The sequence below is a fragment of the Hippopotamus amphibius genome, chromosome 9, assembly GCF_030028045.1.
Source record: "Hippopotamus amphibius kiboko isolate mHipAmp2 chromosome 9, mHipAmp2.hap2, whole genome shotgun sequence".
NCBI classification, from domain to species: domain Eukaryota; kingdom Metazoa; phylum Chordata; class Mammalia; order Artiodactyla; family Hippopotamidae; genus Hippopotamus; species Hippopotamus amphibius.
In genome coordinates, this window is record NC_080194.1 from 120,902,658 (window position 1) to 120,922,921 (window position 20,264).

The window sequence follows — 20,264 nt, forward strand, 5'->3', positions numbered from 1 at the left end:
TAAATGCTGGAGAGGGTGTGGAAAAAAGGGAACTCTCCCGCATTATTGGTGAGAATGTAAATTGATACAGCCACCATGGAGAACAGTATGGAGGTTCCTTAAAAAACTAAAAATAGAGCTACCATATGACCCAGCAATCTCACTCCTGGGCATATACCCAGAGAAAGCCATAATTCAAAAAGATACACGTACCACAATGTTCACTGCAGCATTGTTTACAATAGCCAGGACATGGAAGCAACCTAAATGTCCATCAACAGATGAATGGATAAAGATGTGGCACATATATACAATGGAATATTATTCAGTCATAAAAAGGAGTGAAACTGAGCTATTTGTAGTGAGGTGGATGGACCTAGAGCCTGTCACAAAGAATGAAGTAAATCAGAAAGAGGAAAACAGGGAAAAAAGATGGCGGCGACGTAGAGAGGCGTGGAATGCATCCCTCTCCACAGATGCATTGGGAATGCACCAAAAGATGCAATAATTCCCACAGAGAACCAACAGAACACCAGCAGACGACCTCAGATACCAGAAAGGACCGCAAGGATCCCAACATAACCGGTAGGGAGGCATCTACGACGGCTCAAAGAGGGTGAAGCTGCGGAGCTGTGGCAGACGGGAGGGAGTGAGAAACACATGGAGGGTCCGCACTGCAGCTCAGCGTTCCCGGACTGAGACGTAGGATTCACAGCTGACCAGAGGGTCCGGGAGCGGGAGCGTGGGAACCGGAGAGCTGGTTCAGGGTGAGAAACATTGTTGCCAGTAAGGTGAGGGACCGAAAGGACAGGAGGGAAGAGGTCCGTGGCAAGGAGTGCCTGCCCCTGAGAGCTGCCCGGCCATGATGGCGGCTGGATGCTGCAGGCTCACGGGCGGGGGGGGGGGGGGGGGGGGGGGGGGGAGCTGTGGCCTTAGCCTCTCTCTCTCTTTCAGCACCTGCAGCGGGCAGTGGAGAGACCCCCTGTGGGCCACCTAAGGCGCCCAGGGATGAAAGGGACCCTCAGGCCCTAGGGCAGGGCTAGAATAAAACCCCTTGGAACGAGGGAAAAAAAAAAAAAAAACCTGAGAGAGGCCCAACTCTGAGACTTTCTGTTTACACTTGAGCCAGTGGCGTCCCTCTGCAACAGGCACCTCCAAGCCCGACTGAAACAACAGTGCGCCACTGCTCACTCACTCCCAGGGGAAGGAGCCACTATTGTACCCTCTCCCTCCCCACACACCAACGCTTACAGACGAACAATAAAGGAAGCCCTGCTGGTCACAGAATAATACAAAAAACCCAAGGCGAGGAGAAGGACACTTACAGCTGAGACTCTAAGGAAACAGAAATATTAGTATCAATTCTATTGAACTGGTCCATTCTGGGATCGGTTCTGGGTTTTTTTTTCTCTTTTTTTTTCCCCTTTATTAATTACGATCTTAGTCCTAAGGGATCTACAAGTTTTATAACAATTTTTTAATTCTATTTTTTATTCTATTTTTATTTTTTTGCCTTTTTATATACTTCTATTTCTAGCTAAGTTTTTGGTAGTACAGACAATATATCTCTCCTACCTTCCTTTCATCTCTATCTTTTACACATTTCTATTCCTTTCTTTTTATTTGCATATTTCCAGTCACACTACGCTCTTCTGTTCCCCTGTCTTCCATCCATTTTTAGTTTATTTTATCTTAAAATACTTATAAGCAACACTATCGATCTGCTCAGACTCCTTGCTCTATTCTCCAGATGACACACCGCCTTGGTATTTATTATTAGGTTTTTGTCTTTATCTTAGTTCTTAGTACAATTGTCTAATTTCATTCTGAGAATCTCCATTCTGTCTGGTGGTACTCTAGCTCTTTTTTATATTTGATCCTAGCTTACAAAATCTCCCTGGATTAGTGTTTGTATGTGTAAGGTGTTATTTGTTTGTTTGTTTTTGCTTTTGTTTCTGTTTTGTTCTGTTTTGGTTTTCAATTTCTGTTGGGTTTCTCTTTGAATATCTGATAGCATATTGGGGTTCTTCTGTCATGTCTTTCCAGAGCCTTAAGTCCTAACGGACTCAGTAATTGTGTGTCTTATACATGTATGTGTTTCCTAGACTTAGTATTCGTTTAACCCAACACACTCGGACATTAGTCTGGGGCTTGGACAGTCTTCTATAAACCCCTTTATCACTGGCACAAGCAACCCCAGAAGTTTGGACTACCATGAGGAAACAAAGAAACACCATGCAGGCAAAGGAGCAAGAAAAAACCCCACAAGACCAAATAAATGAAGAGGAAATAGGAAAAATGCCTGAAAAAGAATCAGAGTAATGATAGTAAAAATGATACAAAATCTCGATAACAAAATAGAGAAAGTACAAGAAAGAGGAAAACAAATACCGTACGCTAACGCATATATATGGAATCTAGAATGGGACTGATGAACCTAGTGGCAGGGCAGGAATAGAGATGCAGACATAGAGAATGGACTTAAGGACATGGGGAGGGAGGTGGGGGGAAGGGGAAGCTGGGATGTAGTGAGAGAGTAGCACTGACATATATACACTACCAAATGTAAAACAGATAGCTAGTGGAAGCTGCTCACCAGAGCACAGGGAGATCAGCTCCATGCTATGTGAAGACCTAAAGGGATGGGATGGGGAGGGTGGGAGGAAGGCAATATGGGGATCCATGTATACTTATAGCCGATTCACTTTGTTGTACAGCAGAAACTAACACAATATTGTAAAGCAATACTCTAATAAAGATGGAAAAAAGACAAAACAAACAACAACAAAAAAGTGATGGTTTCTACTCTTGGATTGGAAGAATTAATATTGTTAAAATGGCCATACTACCCAAAGCAATCTACAGATATAATGCAACCTCTCAAACTAACCACGATATTTTTCACAGAACTACAACAAATAATCCTAAACTTTATATGGAACCATAAAAGACCTAGAATTGCCAAAGCAATCCTGAGGAAAAAGAGCAAAGGTGGAGGTATAACACTCCCAGACTTCACACAATACTAGAAAGCTACATTAATCGAAACAGCATGGTACTGGGACTTCCTTGGTGGTCCAGTGGTTAAGACTCTGCACTTTCATTGCAGGGGGCATGGGTTCCATTCCTGGTTGGGGAACTAAGATTCCACATGCCATGTGGTGCAGTCAAAACAAACAAACAACCAAACAAAAAAACTGCATGGTACTGGCACAAAAACAGACATATAGATCAATGGAATAGAATTTTGGGCCCAGAAATAAACCCACACACCTATGGTCAATTAAACTTTGACAGAGAAGGCAAGAATATACAATGGAGGGACTTCCCTGGTGGTCCAGGGGCTAAGACTCTGAGCTCCCAATGCAGGGGCCCAGCTTCGATCCCTGGTCAGAGAACTAGATCCCGCATGCTGCAACTAAGACCCGATGCAGCCAAATAAATAAATAAATAAAACATTAAAAAAATTATTTAAAAAAAAAAGAATAAACAATGGAGAAAGACAGTCTCCTCAGCAAGTGGTGTTGGGAAAGCTGGACAGCCACATGTAAGCAAATAAAATCAGAATACTCCCTCCCACCATACACAAAAATAAACTCAGAATGGCTTAAACACCTAAACATAAGAGATGACACCATAAAACTCCTAAAAGAGAACACAGACAAAACATTCTCTGACATAAATTGTAGCAATATTTTCTTAGATCAGTCCCCCAAAGCAAAAAAAAAAAAAAAAAGCAAAAATAAACAAATGGGACGTAATCAAACTTATAAGCTTTTTTGCACAGCAAAGGAAACCACTAACAAAATGAAAAGACAACCTACAGACTAGGAGAAAATATTTACAAATGATGTGACTGACAAGGGCTTAATTTCCAAAGTATACAAACAGCCCATACAACTAAATGTCAAAAAAACAAACAACTCAATCAAAAAATGGGCAGAAGACCTAAACAGACATTTCTCCAAAGAAGACATACAGATGGCCAGAAGGCACATGAAAAGATGCTCAACATTGCTAAGTATTAGAGAAATGCAAATCAAAACTACAGTGAGGTATCACTTCACACCGGTCAGAATGGCTATCATAAAAAAGTCTACAAATAATAAAGGCTAAAGAGGGTATGGAAAAAAGGGAACCCTCCTACATTGTTGGCAGGAATGCAAATTGGTGTAGCCACTGTGGAGAACAGTACAGAGGTTCCTTAAAAAGCTAAGAATTGTGTTACTATATGATCCAGCAATCCCATTCTTGGGTATATATCCAGAGAAAACTCTAATTCGAAAAGATACATGCACCCCAATGTTCACTGCAGTACTGTTTACAATAGCCAAGACATGGGAGCAACCTAACTGTCCATTGACAGGTGAATGGATAAAGAAGATGTGGTACATATATACGATGGAATATTACTCAGCCATAAAACAGAATGAAATAATGCCATTTGCAGCAACACGAATGGACCTAGAGATGATCATACTAAGTGAAGTAAGTCAGACAAAGACAAATATCATATGATATCACTTATATGTGGAATATAAAAAATAAATTTATTTACAAATGAATTTATTTACAAAAGAGAAACAGACTCACAGACATAGAAAACAAACTTACATTACCAAAGGAGAAGTGGGGGAGTAATAAATTAGGAGTATGGGATTAACAGATACAAACCACTATATATAAAACAGATAACAAGGACCTACTGTGGAACTATATTCAACATCTTGTAATAACCTATCATGGAAAAGAATCGAAAAATCTGAATCACTTTGCTGTAGAGCTGAAACTAACACAATATTGTAAATGAACTATACTTCAATTTTTTAAAAAGTGATGGTTCTAAAATGTGGTATATGCACACAATGGAATATTATTCATCCATAAAAAAGAAGGATGTCTGGATACTACAATGTGGATAAACTTGAAAGCTAAGTGAAAGAAACCAGATACAAAAGGACAAAAATTGCACTTACATGATATACTTACAACAAGCATAGAGACAGAGGTTACCAGAGGCTGAGGGCAGGTGAAATGGGGAGTTACTGCCTAATGGGTACAAGTTTCAGTTGGGGTGATGAAAAATTTTGGAAATAGACAGTGGTGATGGTTGCGCAATATGCCAAATTAATTTTGGTGAATGTAATTAATGCCACTGAATTGTACACTTAAAAAAAGGTTAAAATGGCAAATTTTATGCAATACATATTTTTATAATAAAAAAGTTTTAGGGAGTTCCTTGGTGGCCTAGTGGTTAGGATTCCAGGCTTTCTCTGCCATGGCCTGGGTTCAACCTCTGGTCAGGGAACTGAGATCCCACAAGTGGCATCCATGAAAAAAAAAAAGTTTTAAATTAAATTAGTTTCCAAGAAGTTGTGATAACATGGGAAATGCTCTTGGTACTAAGTGGGGAAAAAAAAGGAATTACATATATGCACATGCATGTAGGCACCCCCCCACCCAGTGTATGATGGCAACTCGGCTGGAAAAAGCACAGGCAAAAGAAAAAATTTTTAAATGTCCATATAGCAATATCCTTCATATACAGAAACAACAATATCTTATCAAATAATAGAGTCTAAAGATTTAAGGATGTTTATCACAGGCAAGTTTTTCATGTGCAAGAGACCCAAGAAGAAAACAGAAACGCTAACAAGAGCTACAAGAATGAAAAGAGAACAGACTATGTTCCTGAATGAGAAGATTCAACACAAAGATCCCATTCTCCCCATTTAGTCACCGTGTTTAATGCAACCCCCAAAACAACGGCAACGGCTTGGGAGTGGGGCCTAACACAGTCACTACTAATGTTTGCGGGGAAAGCAAGCAGAGCCGCCAGGATGATGCTGAACAAGAAAACCGTTGACAAGTGACTAATTCTACCTGGTGGTATAACACAGGATAAAGTTACAATAATTCATCAGTGTGGAGTCCACACACAGATTATTGGTAGCGGTAAGAAAAGCCAGAAAACAGACGCAAATAAACATAGAAATTTAGTATGCCATAAAGGCAGCAGAACTCATGAGAAGGGCTAGATGAATGAGTCCATAAAATGATGCTGGGACTAGGCAGCCACACAGAAGAGAAAATTATACTAACTCTGAACCAACTCCTCTCCAGCCGTTCATGGGGCCCTGTGTTCTCACATCCTTCCTTATCCATCACAGCCACATTACAGGGCTTCAGGAGGCAAATGGGGGAACATACATAACTCTCAGCAAGCGCCCAGAAAATACCAGCTCCAGGGAGGAGCCTTCACCTTACACCAAAAGAAACACATTTTAAAAACAAGACAATAAATATTCCATGGGAAAACATGAGAGACTCCTTTTGTTAATAATCTTAGAGAGCAGAAGGCCTTTCTATGTATAACAAAACTCAGAAACCACGAAAGAACAGATTGAAAACTTGACTCCATAAAAATCAAAACTCAGAGGCAAACCGGCTAAATATGTAAAGCTTTGTCACAAGGCCTATTTTTATCCTAAATCAATAAAAAGCTCCTTCAAATTTATAGAGAAAAAAATCAAGCAATTCAAGAGGAAATTAAGCAAAGGTTATGAATAGGTTGTTCACTAAAAAGGAAATCCAAACGGCTCTGAAAACAGGAAAACACGCTCACTCTCAATTGGAAGGCAAATGCCCATTAAAACTACTATCAGATACAATTTTTCACCTATCTCATTAACAAACACAGAAAAATCTGATCTATTAAAAACACATAGCTCTTGGATCCAAACACCCCATTTCTGGGAATTAATTACATATTCTGCAGAATGAAAACATAGCCACAAAAGACATTCACACTGTATTACCAAAAGATTGGAAACAACTTAAATGCATCAACAGAGGACTAGATGACTAAATCACAGAATGTTCCTCCCATGATTCTGATCATAATTCTGAATCTATACCCAAGATGTAAAGTGAAAATGAAAACAGAGCAGTACAGTGTGAATCATGTGCTCACTTGTAATTAGGAAATAAAGCAATGTGTGTATATGCTTGTATTTACACAGAAGGTTTTGGAAAGATGCATAGGAAAACGGTAACAGCATCTGCCCCTACAAGGGGATGTGGGTGGCTGGGGGGGGTCGATGAGAGGAAAGAACTTTCTTTTCATAATCTAAACCCCTTTGTACCTTTAAAACTTTATACCACATTAACAAATTTTAAAGTAATTTAAGAAAATTATACAAATTACAAATTGAACATTCATGACAGTGAAAAACTGCAAGTAACCTAAGCATGCATCCATGGGGAGAGGGCATGTTCTTATCAGGCAGCTGTGTGCCACAAAAAGGGAGGTGATCTGTTTACTAGGTTGGAAAATGCTCCAAGGCAGATGGTTCAATGGAAAAAATGAGCGACTGAGAACAATACATCTATGTGATGGGGGAAAAAAAGGCCCAAAGCAATAAACTATTTTTCTATGGATGTATACTGGTGTCTATGTACAGGAGGAACAATTATGAAAATGGTAAGTGGTTATCCCTGCAACAGAGGAGCAGCAGAACCTGCGGGAAGCGGCCAAAGAAAACTTTTGTTGTACCTGGATTTCGTACTTCATCCAAACATGCATGCAGTGTTTTACCTCTTTTAAGAGGCTGGGGACACCTACGTAACGTTAGCAATAGTGGCTTCGGCATGCTGAAACTATGAGTGATTTTCTTTTTCTTGCTTCTTTTTACTTTTCTACCTTTCCCCACCACTCTGTGATGAGAAGGCACGCCTGTACCATCCAGGAGAAGAAAAAAGGAAACGACTTCTCCGCTAGCGGCGAGGGAGGCGCCGCCAGGCCCTCCGCCCGGCGCCCACTTACTTGTTTGGGACGCCGGGTGCTCCTGGCTCCTCTGGAAGGGGTACCTGAACAGCAGCTTATTGCCCCGGCTCCCCGAGCTCACCAGAATCACGCTGATGGGGCTGGTGTTGTCCCCCATCCCGCCGGGAGCCTGGGGAAGGGTAGGGCGCGGGCCGAGGCCGGGACGGGGAGGTGGGGACCCAAAGGAGGATGGGCCGGGCACCCGGGATACACCGCTCTGAGGACCGGCTGGGGGCGGGGGCGAGGGGAGCCAGGCTGACGCAGCCCGCGCGACCGTCACGCAACGCAAGGGCCACTTAACGCGGCCGGCGACGCTCGCGACACTTGCGCGACAGTACGGGCAAACATGTAGAAGATGCGGGCGCGCGGACCGGAGGCGTTTGCGCAGGCGCCCGCTGCCTTGTGCGCAGGCGCGAAGCCAGCTCTGGGCGCTGTGCGCACGCGCAGATGTGTGGCGGCCCCTTCCTGGAGTGGGGAGAAAAACCAGCCGGGACACCAGGGGGAAACTGAGGCCGGCTTAGCCCTCGGGTTTACGGACTCTTTCTCGAAATGTTGCTTTCTTCGTTATAAAAGTAACACTTGCTTTGGCAGAAAGTTCTTACTTAGAAATATAAAGTACTAAAGTAAAAAAAAAAAAATCACTTCAATGGATCACGGACCTAAATGTAAGATCTGACCCTGTAAAACTCTTAGTAGAAAACACGCGGGTGAGTCCTCGCGACCTGCGGCTAAATACGACACCAGGTGCACGAGCGACTAAAGAAGAAGTTAATTGGTCTTCATCGAGTTAAGAAATTTTGTGCTTCTCCACACCTACCTGACTCCCTTAATACTTGGCAACTACTACTATGTTCTCCATTTCTATGTTTGTCATTTCAAGGATGTTATGTAAATAAAATCATGTAGTTTGAAAAACAAACAAAAAACCCAGAAAGGAGGTGGAAGAAAGATAGTAAAGATTGAGACTGAAAATTGCTATTTTATTTAATCTGTTAGTATCTATATGCCTGCTAGTATGAAGTTGAATTGTTTCTGTTGGAAAGTTGTTTTCTAAAATGCTAAGCTTTTTTTGGATGTTGATGACTGAAGTAGACAGCTCATATGTACCACTGAATACTCTTGACAGCATGAAAAAATGTACTGGCTCCTGGATGTTTTATCTTAATGTACCTACAAGCGCCACATATATTACAGTTTCTTCATGCTTAAAAGATTTTTCATTGTTGTATAGGAGTGTTGTCTGTTTTCACCTCATGATTTCCTCAGTGGGGCTTTCTCCTCCATCACTGAAGTAATTTACTTTCATAATAAGTCCCAATCACTGTTCGTGGCAGTATTTTCATCTACATGTTTAAAAATGATTAATTGCTTTCTATCAGTTATATTTATACAATGTAATTCTTTACTGCAAATAAAAGCAATATATCTGGGGAAAAAATTTTTTGTGCTTCAAAGGACAGCACCAAGAAAGTTAAAAGAGCGCCCACGGACCAGGAGAAAACGTTTGCAAATCATATATCTGATGAGGGAATTGTATCCGGAATATATTTTTTAAAAATTCTTACAGCTCAACAAAAAAAAGACAAGTAACCAACTGGGAAGTGGGCAAAAGATGCAAATAGATATTTCTCAAAAGTATATAGACAAGTAGCTGGGAAGTACATGAAAAGATGCTCAAACATCATTCTTTGTTAGAGAAATGCAAATCAAGACCAAAAAGATGCCACATCACACCCATTAGGATGGCTGTAACTGAAAAGAGACATAACAGGTGTTGGTGAGGAGGTGGTGAAATTGGAATCTTTAGACAGTGCTGGTGGGAATGTAAAATAGTGCAGCTACTGTGGAAGATTCAAAAGGTTAAACATAGAGTTCCCATATGGCCCAGCAATTCCATTCCTTGGTATATACCCAGTAAAATTAAAACATACATCCACTCAAAATCATGTACTATGTTCATAGCACCACTATTCATAATAGCCCAAAAGTGTAAACAACCCACATGTCCTCCAACTGATGAATGGGTGAATCAAACATGGTATAATCCATGCAATGGAATATTATTCAGTCATAAAAAAAGAACAAAGTACTGATACATGAATGAACCTTGAAAAAATACATATTGTATGATTCCATTCATATAAATGTCAGGAACAGGCAAATCCTTAGAGACAGAAAATAGCTTAGGTTGTCTGGGGCTGCGGTAGTTGGGGCATGTGACTGCTAATGGGGACAGGGTTTCTTTTGGGTGACGAAAATGTTCTAAAATTGTGGTGATGGCTGCATAACTCTCTCAATGTACTAAAACCCACTGAATTGCACACTTTACATGGGTGGAATATATGTTATGTGAACTCTATCTCACAATACAGCTGTTTTAAAAAAGCCAAAAAAAAAAAAATCACCCCACCCACCCCATCCCAGTCTTCTCTGGGAGGTGTCTGTAGTGAACAGTCTACTGCAACAGTTTTCAAATCTTTTCAAGCACTTCAGCTGCATGAGAAAGTAACCAATGGGCTAAGGAATGAGCATTTTCATTGCCAAAGTAACCTCTTGCACTGAAGCTGACACAAACGTGTATTTTGCAGGACAGGTTCATGGGTTGAATCTACCAGGATAACGTAGAATATTGCATTTGAAATATCTCAGACGTTGCGCACAAATGTATTGCCTTGCCCAGGGCTGCACAGCATTGACTTCATCTTTTCCCAAAATTTCAAAAAAGGAGAATAGTGTCTTATGTTGCATTTTTTTTTATTACTGAGGAGCAGAACTAACTGTATCACTAGATTATTTCCCAGAACCTAAGAATTGCCTTCATGTTTCCTTCTGGTTGGTTGTCCTTCTTTGATGTGTTTTTTATTTTGTGAAGGTTAATTACCCTCTGTTACAGATTCTGCAAGCCTTCTTTCACCGTCTAGAATATATTGATTTTATGTATCATCAGAAGGTTTCTGAGTTCTCCCCCCAGTTCCCATGAAAGTCCCGGGAATGGAAAGAAGGGCACAAGAGCAGGAGGTGAGGCTGGGAGGGCTGGGAGCATGGGCTAGCTGTGGTTATGGGGACCTCCCCGCAGGGGTGCTGGGAATCTGCCAGTGCCCAGGCGTGAGAACCAGGACTCCAGCTCAGGCCTTCTTCCTGCAACTTCCCTGGACATGCTGCTGCCCCACTGGGTGGTCCTGTGGCCCCAGAACCTGGCTGTCCTTGGGCTGGGAGAAGGCCCAGATGTAGAGAAACCACCATTCCTCAATTACCCCCTCAGGGCCCACTCCCTGCTAGCAACCTTCAGGACAGCATCCGTTGTTTATTTTTCTGGCTGTGTGGCTAATATCTTTTTATTGTAACAAGCACTGGAGCCCATGAATGGTGAAGGGAGCTCACCAAGTTTCCCCACCCCTCACCCCACAGAGGTCCTGGATACACCGCTTCCCAAGGCTCAGGTGCAGGGCTGTCAGGGCTGGACTGGAGGAAGCAGGGTCCGAATCTCACACCACACTCACCAGCAGCACTTCAGTCCATGTCTGTTACCTCAATGGGCTGTTAGGGAAACCTGGGCTCATGGTCACTCCCTGGCCAGTCCAGCCTGGTGCTGGCAGCCAGAGGGACTGAGGGTAGGCTGGCTCTGCTTTGGGCCTCAAGTTCCCCACCAGTAACAGCAGTGGAAACAAATGGTCTCCTGGACAATGATGTGCCCAGCCCCAGCCTCTGCTGACTGCAGGGTATGTCCACAGACTCTTCCTTGCCAGCACCCCACACCTCTAAGTCCTCATTTTAAATTTCAATAACTCTATTTAGTAACCTACTTTCTGGGAGGTAAGTGGATTCTTGGAAACAATCTCTTGACCTATCCTCCCAGTCTGGGTTCTCCCCACCTCCCCAGGGCAGGGCCAGGAGGCTCCTTGGATAGCCAAGCCTTATCAGTCCTGCCACTTGGTCCGGGCCTGATATAGCCACCACTGACTGCCAGAGGGCCAGGCTGGGCTCACAGACTCTATCTCACAGCCACCTTGACATCTCTACCATCTCCCCTGCAGTGTTTCTGCCCAGAAAGAATCATTCATCTATAATAGGAACTACAATAATCTTGAATTCATGCTGCCGTGTCCAGAGGTCACATGGCCACGGCTCATCCCTCCTAAGAGTGAGGTGGAAGCTATTCTAACCCCCACCCGAGGTTAAAACAGTGAAACTGGGGCTCACAAGGTAGCTGACCCTGCCCAGGGGCTGCTTTCAGGGGAGGGTCTGTAGACCCCTCCTCGGCCTTCTGCTGAGACCAGGGCCTCTGAGCTCAGCCCCAGCTACACAAGCTCAGAACAAGGCTAGGGCTTGGAATTCGGCCCAGAGGCCAGCAGGTCTCAGCACCCTGAAGTCCTGCACAGGCTCAGGTCCCTCTTGTTTCAGGCATGGAATGCAAGGCCCAGAGACAGAAGACCTTGCCCACGACAAACCTTGGTTTCCTTTGCCCACTGGGGCTGGTCCCCCTCCACTGAAACTGTGAACATGTTTAGTAACCTTCTCGAGCCTCCATTTCCTTATCTTAAAACATGTCATGATAATAAAATAGAACTTCTCTCACAGAGCTGTGCGGGTCAAATATCCAACATGAAAAGTATCTGGTCTATGCCCAGGACTTAGAAAGCACTTGGTGAATGTCAGCTAGAGCCACACAGCAGACCTCACCTCACACCACGCATAATCAGTCCAAGGTGGACTGTTGCCCAACTCGAAGGACCAAATAGTAAAGTTCTTAGAAAAGTAATACAGAAGGTTCACTTCACCTCAGCCTTCAGCACAACACTTATTCTATTTTTCAAAAAAATTGAGGTAAAATTTGCATAACATAAAATTAACCATTTGAAAGTCAACAATTAATTCAGTGGCATTTCGTGCATCTGTAATCGATGCAACCATCATCATAACTAGCTCCAGAATATTTTCATCATCCTCATCCTCCCCAGTGCCCTCCCCCAGCCCCTGGCACCCACTCATCCACTCTCTGTCTCTTTGGATTTGCCTATTCTGGACGCTTCATATAAGCAGAATCACACAATATGTGGCCTTTCACATCTGGCCTCTTTCACTTAGTATAATGTTCTCAAGGTTCATCCGTGTCGTGGCATGTCAGTGCTTCATTTTTATGGCTGAATACTATCTCATTGTATGGAAATACCATCTTTTGTTTCTCCATTCATCCACTGATGGACATTTGGGTTGTTTACACCTTTTGGCTGTTGTGTATAGAAAGGTACAACATTTTTAAACCAAACTGTAAAAATCACTAAATTTGACTGCATTAAAATTATAAACTTCTGTTCAACCAAAAACAGCACTAAGGGAGTGCAGGCAAAGTACAGACCTGGGGGAGATAAGACACATGAAACTGACAAAGAGCTTATATCCAGAATATTTTTTAAATTCCTATAAATCAGTAAAACCTGTGACACAGTAGAAAAATGGCCATGACTTGGAAGCTTCAAAAAAGAGGAAATCCAAAGGACAGCAAATATGTGAACAGGGGCCCAAGCTCATCAGTGTCAGGAAAGTGCAAATTAAGACCATGTGAGAAACTAGTACACACTCACCAGAAAAGCCAAAATTTGAGACCAGGAGACCAACCACAGGAAACTTTTGGAAGGATGTGGAGCAAAAGGAACTGGAACATCACTAGAGGAACACAAGGTGGTGCAACTGCTCCCTAAAGCTGTCTGGTATTAATTACTGAAGCCAAGCATTCCCATGCCCTAGACCCAACAGCCCCACTCCTAGGAATATATATATTCCAGCTACACTCTTAGGAATATACCTGACACAATGTTCACTGTACCATCACTCACAACAGCCAAGAACTAAACAACCCAAAACTCCATTCCCCAGTACCCAGGGTAACTTGTGATATGTTCCTACAGGGAAATACAATACAGAGATGACAGTGAACACCCACAGCACCTCTGACATGTCACAAACATGGGTGACAGAGGACAGGCATAAAGAGGGCCCATTGTACTGTTTCACATACCTGAAGGCCAAAATCAGGCAAAACCAATGAAAGTGCCTAAGGACACATATTTGGGTAGTAAAAAGTTATTGAAAAGCAAAAAGGTAGGACTTCCCTGGTGGCGCAGTGGTTAAGAATCTGCCTGCCAGTGCAGGGGACATGGGTTCTATCTCTGGTCTGGGAAGATCCCACATGCCATGGAAAGCAACTAAGCCCTTGTGCCACAACCATTGAGCCTGAGCTCTAGAGCCCTCGAGCCACAGCTACTGAGCCTGTGAGCCACAACTACTGAAACCCACATACCTAGAACCCATGCTCCACAGCAAGAGAAGCTGCTGCAATGAGATGCCTGTGCACCACAAAGAAGAGTAGCCCTCACTTGCCACAACTAGAGAAAGCCCATGTGCAGCAACGAAAACCCAATGCAGCCAATAATTAATTAATTAATTAATTAAAAAAAAAAAGAGAAGCAAGAAGGTATGTCAGCATAGGGGTCACCTTTGGGGAGGACTGGGGTGCTGAGTATGTGCTTTATAATAATTTGTTAGGCTATGACGTAATCTTGTGCTATATTTTACAATGAAAAAAGTGAAAAAAGGAAAGGACGCCTGCCCACACCAATGCTGTGCAGGGCTTGGAAGTTTCAGAAACAAAGTGGCTTCCTGTGGCTCCCTCTCCTGTGGAGGCTAAGGATGGGGGAAGGTGCTGCCAGGAGGGAAATAGAAGCCCTGAGGCCAAGAAGAGGTGAGGACTGGCCCGATAGCTCGAGGCCTGGAGTCCGCACTCATTACCTCCCACACTGGCTCCTGGCCGCAGACCCCAGATGCTGCAGCTGGGAGGCTTCTCCCAGGCACATCCCTCACTGAGACCCCACTGTGCCTCCCCCTCAGGCAGCACTAGTACCTTCACCCAGCAGGCCAGCTCCAGCCTCACCCAGGACCTCCAGACTCCCTCCCTCTGCCTGACCTTCCACCTGGCCCTCAGCCTCCTCTGTCTCCCTCGCTCAGTCTGTTTTCTCTGCCAGTCTGTCCATCTGCCTCTGTCTGTCTCCCTCTCAACATCTCTCCTTTCTAAGAGCTGAGGCCTCAGGATCAGCCTTACAAACCCTTACCCATATGCCAGCCCATATGCTGGAGGTGGCCCTGGAGCTTCCTTCTGAACCAAGCAACAGCCAGTGGTGACCAGGGAGGGCCAGGCTCATCCTGTTGTGGAAAGAACCCAGAGAGGCAAAGCCACACTCCCTGTGAACACCTGGGGCCCTGAGTCAGCAGCAGCAAGCCTCAGGCCAGGGAAGGGTGGGCACCTCCCCCACCCCGCCCCCAGGAGAGGGAGACCCTGTCACGCGGCAAAGGGGACAGCTGTGAAATGTAAGCAGGGAGAGACCTGGAAGGGGCCACAAACAGGCACCAGCAGCCTGGGTGAGATCCCTGCCCTGTCTGCTCAATGTGGGGAGGGGGCAGCTTCTGCCCTCAAACCTCCACACTCTCATCAAGCCTGTCTCGGGCATAGAAGAGACAAGCATCATAGCACGATAATGTGCCAAGCACAGCGTCTGGCATACAGAAGGTGCTCAATACTCTTATGAGTGGCCTAAGAGCCACAACTACTGAGCCATGTGCTGCAACTACTGAAGCGCTCGAGCCTAGAACCCGTGCTCAGCAATAAGAGAAGCCACCACAATGAGAAGCCCACACACCACAGCAAAGAGTAGCCCCCACTCACGGCAACTGGAGAAAGCCTGAGCGCAGCAACAAGACCCAAATAAATAAATAAATAAATAAATAAATAAATAAATAAATAAATAATTTATTTTAAAAAATAAATGTAGCCATTCTAATAGATGTAGGTAAGGTTAGGGTTAGAGTTCAGGGTTAGGGTTTTTGATTATAGTCATCTTAGTGAGTGTGCTTTTTTTGGTTTTGATTTGCATTTCCCTAATGAGTAACAATGCTGAGCATCTTTTCTTATGCTTATTGGGCATCTGTATATCTTCTTTAGAGCAATGTCTATTAAAGTCCTTTGCCTGGTTTTCAAGTAGTTATTTGTCTCTAATTTTGAGTCATAGCTGTAAAGATTTTTTAATATTTTGGATCAGTCCCTTATCAGATGAATGATCTGTAAATGGTTTCTCTAAAATGTATCTAATTTTAAGGCTGAACATAGGGACTTCCCTGGTGGTACAGTGGTTAAGAATCCACCTGCCAATGCAGGGGACATGGGTTCAAGCCCTGGTCCAGGAGGATCCCACATGCCACAGAGCAACTAAGCCCGTGGGCTACAACTACTGAGCCTGTTCTCTAGAGCCCGTGAGCCACAACGACTGAGATCACGTGCCACAATTACTGAAGCCTACGTGCCTAGAGGCCGTGCTCTGCAACAAGAGAAGTCAGTACAATGAGAAACCCGAGCACCGCAATGAAGAGTAGCCCCCCGCTCGCCACAACCAGAGAAAGCCTGAGTGCAGCAATGAAGACCCAGTGAGCCAAGAAATAAATTAATTAATTAAAAAAAAACACTGAACATAAAGTTACAGTAATAAACACAGTGTGATTCTGGTGAAGGATAGACACATAGACCAAAGGAACAAAATAGAGAGTACAGAAATAGACCTGCAGAAATATGTCGAATTAATCTTTTACAAATGAGTTAGAGAAGGCAATTCAATAGAGGAAGCATAGTGTTTTCAGCAAAAGGTATTGGAAAAATTGGACACTCGTAGGCAAAGGAACAAAAACCTAGACATAAACCTCACATTTCATGCAAAAATTCTCTCAAAATGGATCACAGATCTAAGTGTAAAATATAAACTATGAAATATTTAGAAGAAACCATAGATGAAAGTCTTTGTGACCTGGGATTAGGCAAAGATTCTCAGACACGACTCTAAAACCATGAATTTTAAAAGAAAAACTTGATAAATTAGACTTCATCAAAAATAAAACAGGCTCTGCAAATGACACTACTAAGTGGATGAAATGACAAGCTACAAACTAGGAGAAAATATTTGCAAATTGCATACCTGATAAAGAATTGCATCCAGAATATATACGGAACTCTCAAAATTCAACAGTAAGGAAAACAAACAACCCAATTTTAGAATGGTCAAAAGACTGGAAGAGATATTTCACCAAAGAGAATATACAGATGGCAAATTAGCACGTGAAAAGATGTGCCACATCACTGGCCATCAGGGAAATGCAAACTGAAGCCACAATGACATATCATCTCCCAAACTTCAGAACGACTAACATGCAAAGATGCTGACAAAGATGCACGGCAACTAGGACTTTCCTCCCTTGCTGAGTGGATGCAAAATGGTAAAGCCACTCTGGAAAACAGTTTAGCAGTTTCTTACAAAGGTAAACATGCCCCTAGCACATGAACCAACAATCCTACTCCTAGATATGGTGTTATCCCAGAGAAATAAAAACTTATGTTCACATAAAGACCTACAGAAGAATGTTCATAGCAGCTTTATTTGGTTTTTTAAATTAATTAATTAATTAATTAGGCTGCTTCAGGTCTTAGTTGCGACACGCGGGCTCTTTGTTGCAGTGAGAGCATAGGCTCAGTAGCTGTGGCGCATGGGCTTAGTTGCCCTGTGGCATGTGGGATCTCAGTTTCCCGACCAGGGATGAAATCCATGTCCCCTGCATTGGAAGGCAGATTCTTAACCACTGGACCACCAGGGAAGTCCACACAGCAGTCTTATTTGCAATAGACCCAAACTGGAAAAAACCCACGTTTGGGAGAATGAATGAACATTAGTACCATGGAACACTATTCTGCAATAAAAGGAAACCAACTACTGATACGGGCAATAACATGCATGGATCTCAAGGGTATTACACTAAATAATAATAAGTCCTAAAAGATGACACGCTGTATGGTTCCATTTATAGGATATTCTTGAAAATATCCCATAAACAGAGATAGAGGAGGGAAGGACTGCAAAGGGGCAGCCTGTGGGTGTTTTGGGGGTGATAGAGCTGTTGTGTGTCCTGATTGTGGTGGGGGGTTACACAAATCTAAACACGTGTCAAAATTCAAAGAGCAGTACACTAAAAAAAAACAATTGTACTGTATGTTGAAATAAATTAAAACGCATATTTGCCTCATTATGTTTAAATTATGACATGGTGAGCAACATTGCAGTCCCTAAAAGCACAGGACGTTAGGAGTCTTCTATCGAGCCGCCACCTCCTCCAGCTTTTCAGGAACAGAACCAGTCAGTACCTCCCTCCTCAGGGCCCACTGGGCAAAACCATTGCTTTCTCGGAGGAAACCCAGGGGTCCTAGAGCCAGTGTCTGTGTTTGTGTGTGGGGGGTGGCGGGGGGGTGGCATGTGGGTCCAGCCACAGGACCCACTGAGCAGCAGTGCAGGCAGCATGGGCACAGGCCTGCCCAGGAGGGTGTGTGGGCACTGCTCCTCTGGCTTTTCCCATTTTGTGATTCTGAAATGGACGAGGACAGTGAGGTACTGGGCTGCAAATGCAGGATGATCTCCTGGGCTGGCTGGGCCCCTATCTCCACTGAAGTCTGGCCAGGCTGCAGCCAACGCCCCCTCTAAGGTCCAGCAAGGGCGGCCGGAGTGATAGCCCCTCACCCCACAAGGCCAACTGGGCCCTGACTGCCCAGCGGCACTGGATCTGATAAGAGACCCACCCCCACAGCCCCCTCCTCTCTCCCAATGACGACCACAGCCTGGACCCCACCCTGGCTCCACATATATAAGGGGACCCTGGGGTCTGAGCACCACGGACGCCAGTTCTCAGCGTGCCCAGCTACCACTCAGCCGCCGCCATGTCTCTGACCAGGGCTGAGAGGACCATCATTGTGTCCATGTGGGCCAAGATCTCCACACAGGCAGACCTCATTGGCACCGAGACCCTGGAGAGGTGAGTGCCAGTTGGACTGGGATGCAGCCTGATAGAGGATAGTGTGGGACAGTGAGGAGGGTCAGTGAGGAGGGGTCAGTGTGGAGGGTCAGTGAGGAGGGGACAGTGAGGAGGGGTCAGTGTGGAGGGGTCAGTCAGGAGGGGACAGTAAGGAGGGTCAGTGAGGAGGGGACAGTGAGGAGGGTCAGTGAGGAGGGGACAGTAAGGAGGGTCAGTGAGGAGGGGACAGTGAGGAGGGGTGAGTAGGAGGGGACAGTGAGGAGGGGACTGTGAGGAGGGGACAGTGAGGAGGGTCAGTGGAGAGGGGTCAGTGAGGAGGGGTGAGTAGGAGGGGTCAGTGAGGAGGGGTCAGTGAGGAAGGGACAGGGAGGAGGGGTCAGTGAGGAGGGGTCAGTGAGGAGGGGACAGAGAGGAGGGGTCAGTGAGGAGGGGACTGTGAGCCTGAGTGGCATTGAGGCAGGAGCACGGGGGTCAGAGGGCAGGAAGAGCAGGGGGACGGGGAGGGTGACGACGGTCGACCGTGTCTCTCCCTCCGCGCCCAGCACCCAGGTCTCCACAATCATTGTTGATTGAAGGAGTGAGTGAAGGAAGGAATGAATGACTGGAGGACGGGGTGGTGAGGGTGAGGTGGGCCGGGCCATACTGGAGCCGGGATAACAAAGTCAGCAAAACCCATCCTGTCTTTAAAATGTTCATATTGGGTCAAGGTGCATTTTTTGCCCTAATACATACGTTTTACCCCCGCGTGCAAACGTGACGTGTCCCGGCCCGGCTCGGCCCGCCCGCAGGCTCTTCTCCAGCTACCCCCAGGCCAAGACCTACTTCCCGCACTTCGACCTGCACCCGGGCTCCGCGCAGCTGCGCGCGCACGGCTCCAAAGTGCTGGCCGCCGTGGGAGATGCGGTCAAGAGCATCGACAACGTGGCGGGCGCCCTGTCCAAGCTGAGCGAGCTGCACGCCTACGTGCTGCGCGTGGACCCTGTCAACTTCAAGGTGAGCGCGGGGCGGGGCCCGGGGTGGGGCCTGGGGTGGGCGCGGCTCCGGGGCGGGGCGGGGTCGCGGCCACACACGCCGCACCCGCCCTGAGCTGCCCTCCTACCCCAGTTCCTGTCCCACTGCCTGCTGGTCACGGTGGCCTCGCACTTCCCCGCCGACTTCACGGCCGACGCGCACGCCGCCTGGGACAAGTTCCTGTCCATCGTGTCCAGCGTCCTGACCGAGAAGTATCGCTGAGGATGCCTCGCGACCCCCAGACAGGATGGGCCCCCGGCTGCTCTAGGGGATCTCCCAGCCCCCCACTTTCTCCGAGACGCGCCAATAAACAAATCAACGTCCACTTAGTCTCTGTGGTCACTGGGGCCACCGAGGGGGCGGCACAGGTGGAGGGGGAATGGCGGGGCTGCCTGGGTCACAGGGGAGGCCTGCGGGGATCCCTGCACTGACCCCGTCTGTCGGAGGGTAGAGGTCAGCTCCCGTGACATGGGGGGCACTCCCTATCTGGCTGAAAGGGTGCCTCTCGGCCTTTACTTTGGGGGGCAGCGCTGGAGCCCACCTGGCCCCTCTGGCT

At 45.5% G+C, this 20,264-nt stretch overlaps 2 protein-coding genes across 19 annotated transcripts in view; one reads left to right on the forward strand and one right to left on the reverse strand.

Annotated features, from left to right (window-relative positions):
• The window catches only part of LUC7L (LUC7 like), a 122,590-nt gene that overhangs the window by 31,071 nt on the left and 71,255 nt on the right, over nt 1–20,264 (reverse strand). Inside the window, exon 1 of one of the 18 annotated variants that reach the window (XM_057747996.1) lies at nt 7,805–8,113. The exons of 16 other annotated variants lie outside the window; for them this stretch is intronic. In XM_057747996.1, the coding sequence (XP_057603979.1) occupies nt 7,805–7,922 (118 nt within the window). In that variant the 5' untranslated portion in view covers nt 7,923–8,113. Of the gene's footprint in view, nt 1–7,804; nt 8,114–20,264 lie in introns of those variants that run through there. One more of the 18 variants, XM_057747999.1, reaches the window with a different exon arrangement.
• On the forward strand, nt 18,603–19,930 carry LOC130860144 (hemoglobin subunit zeta). Its single transcript, XM_057748013.1, has 3 exons — nt 18,603–18,697; nt 19,486–19,690; nt 19,802–19,930. Exons 1-3 carry the CDS (start codon nt 18,603–18,605, stop codon nt 19,928–19,930), a joined length of 429 nt encoding a protein of 142 aa, XP_057603996.1.

What these genes read in the sequence shown, in the direction of transcription:
- LOC130860144 (XM_057748013.1), top strand. Translation starts at nt 18,603, where the DNA reads ATGTCTCTGACCAGGGCTGAGAGGACCATCATTGTGTCCATGTGGGCC. An exon ending in GGCACCGAGACCCTGGAGAG is followed by an intron (nt 18,698 to 19,485) that starts GTGAGTGCCAGT and finishes GCCCGCCCGCAG; the next exon opens with GCTCTTCTCCAGCTACCCCC. An exon ending in TGGACCCTGTCAACTTCAAG is followed by an intron (nt 19,691 to 19,801) that starts GTGAGCGCGGGG and finishes CTCCTACCCCAG; the next exon opens with TTCCTGTCCCACTGCCTGCT.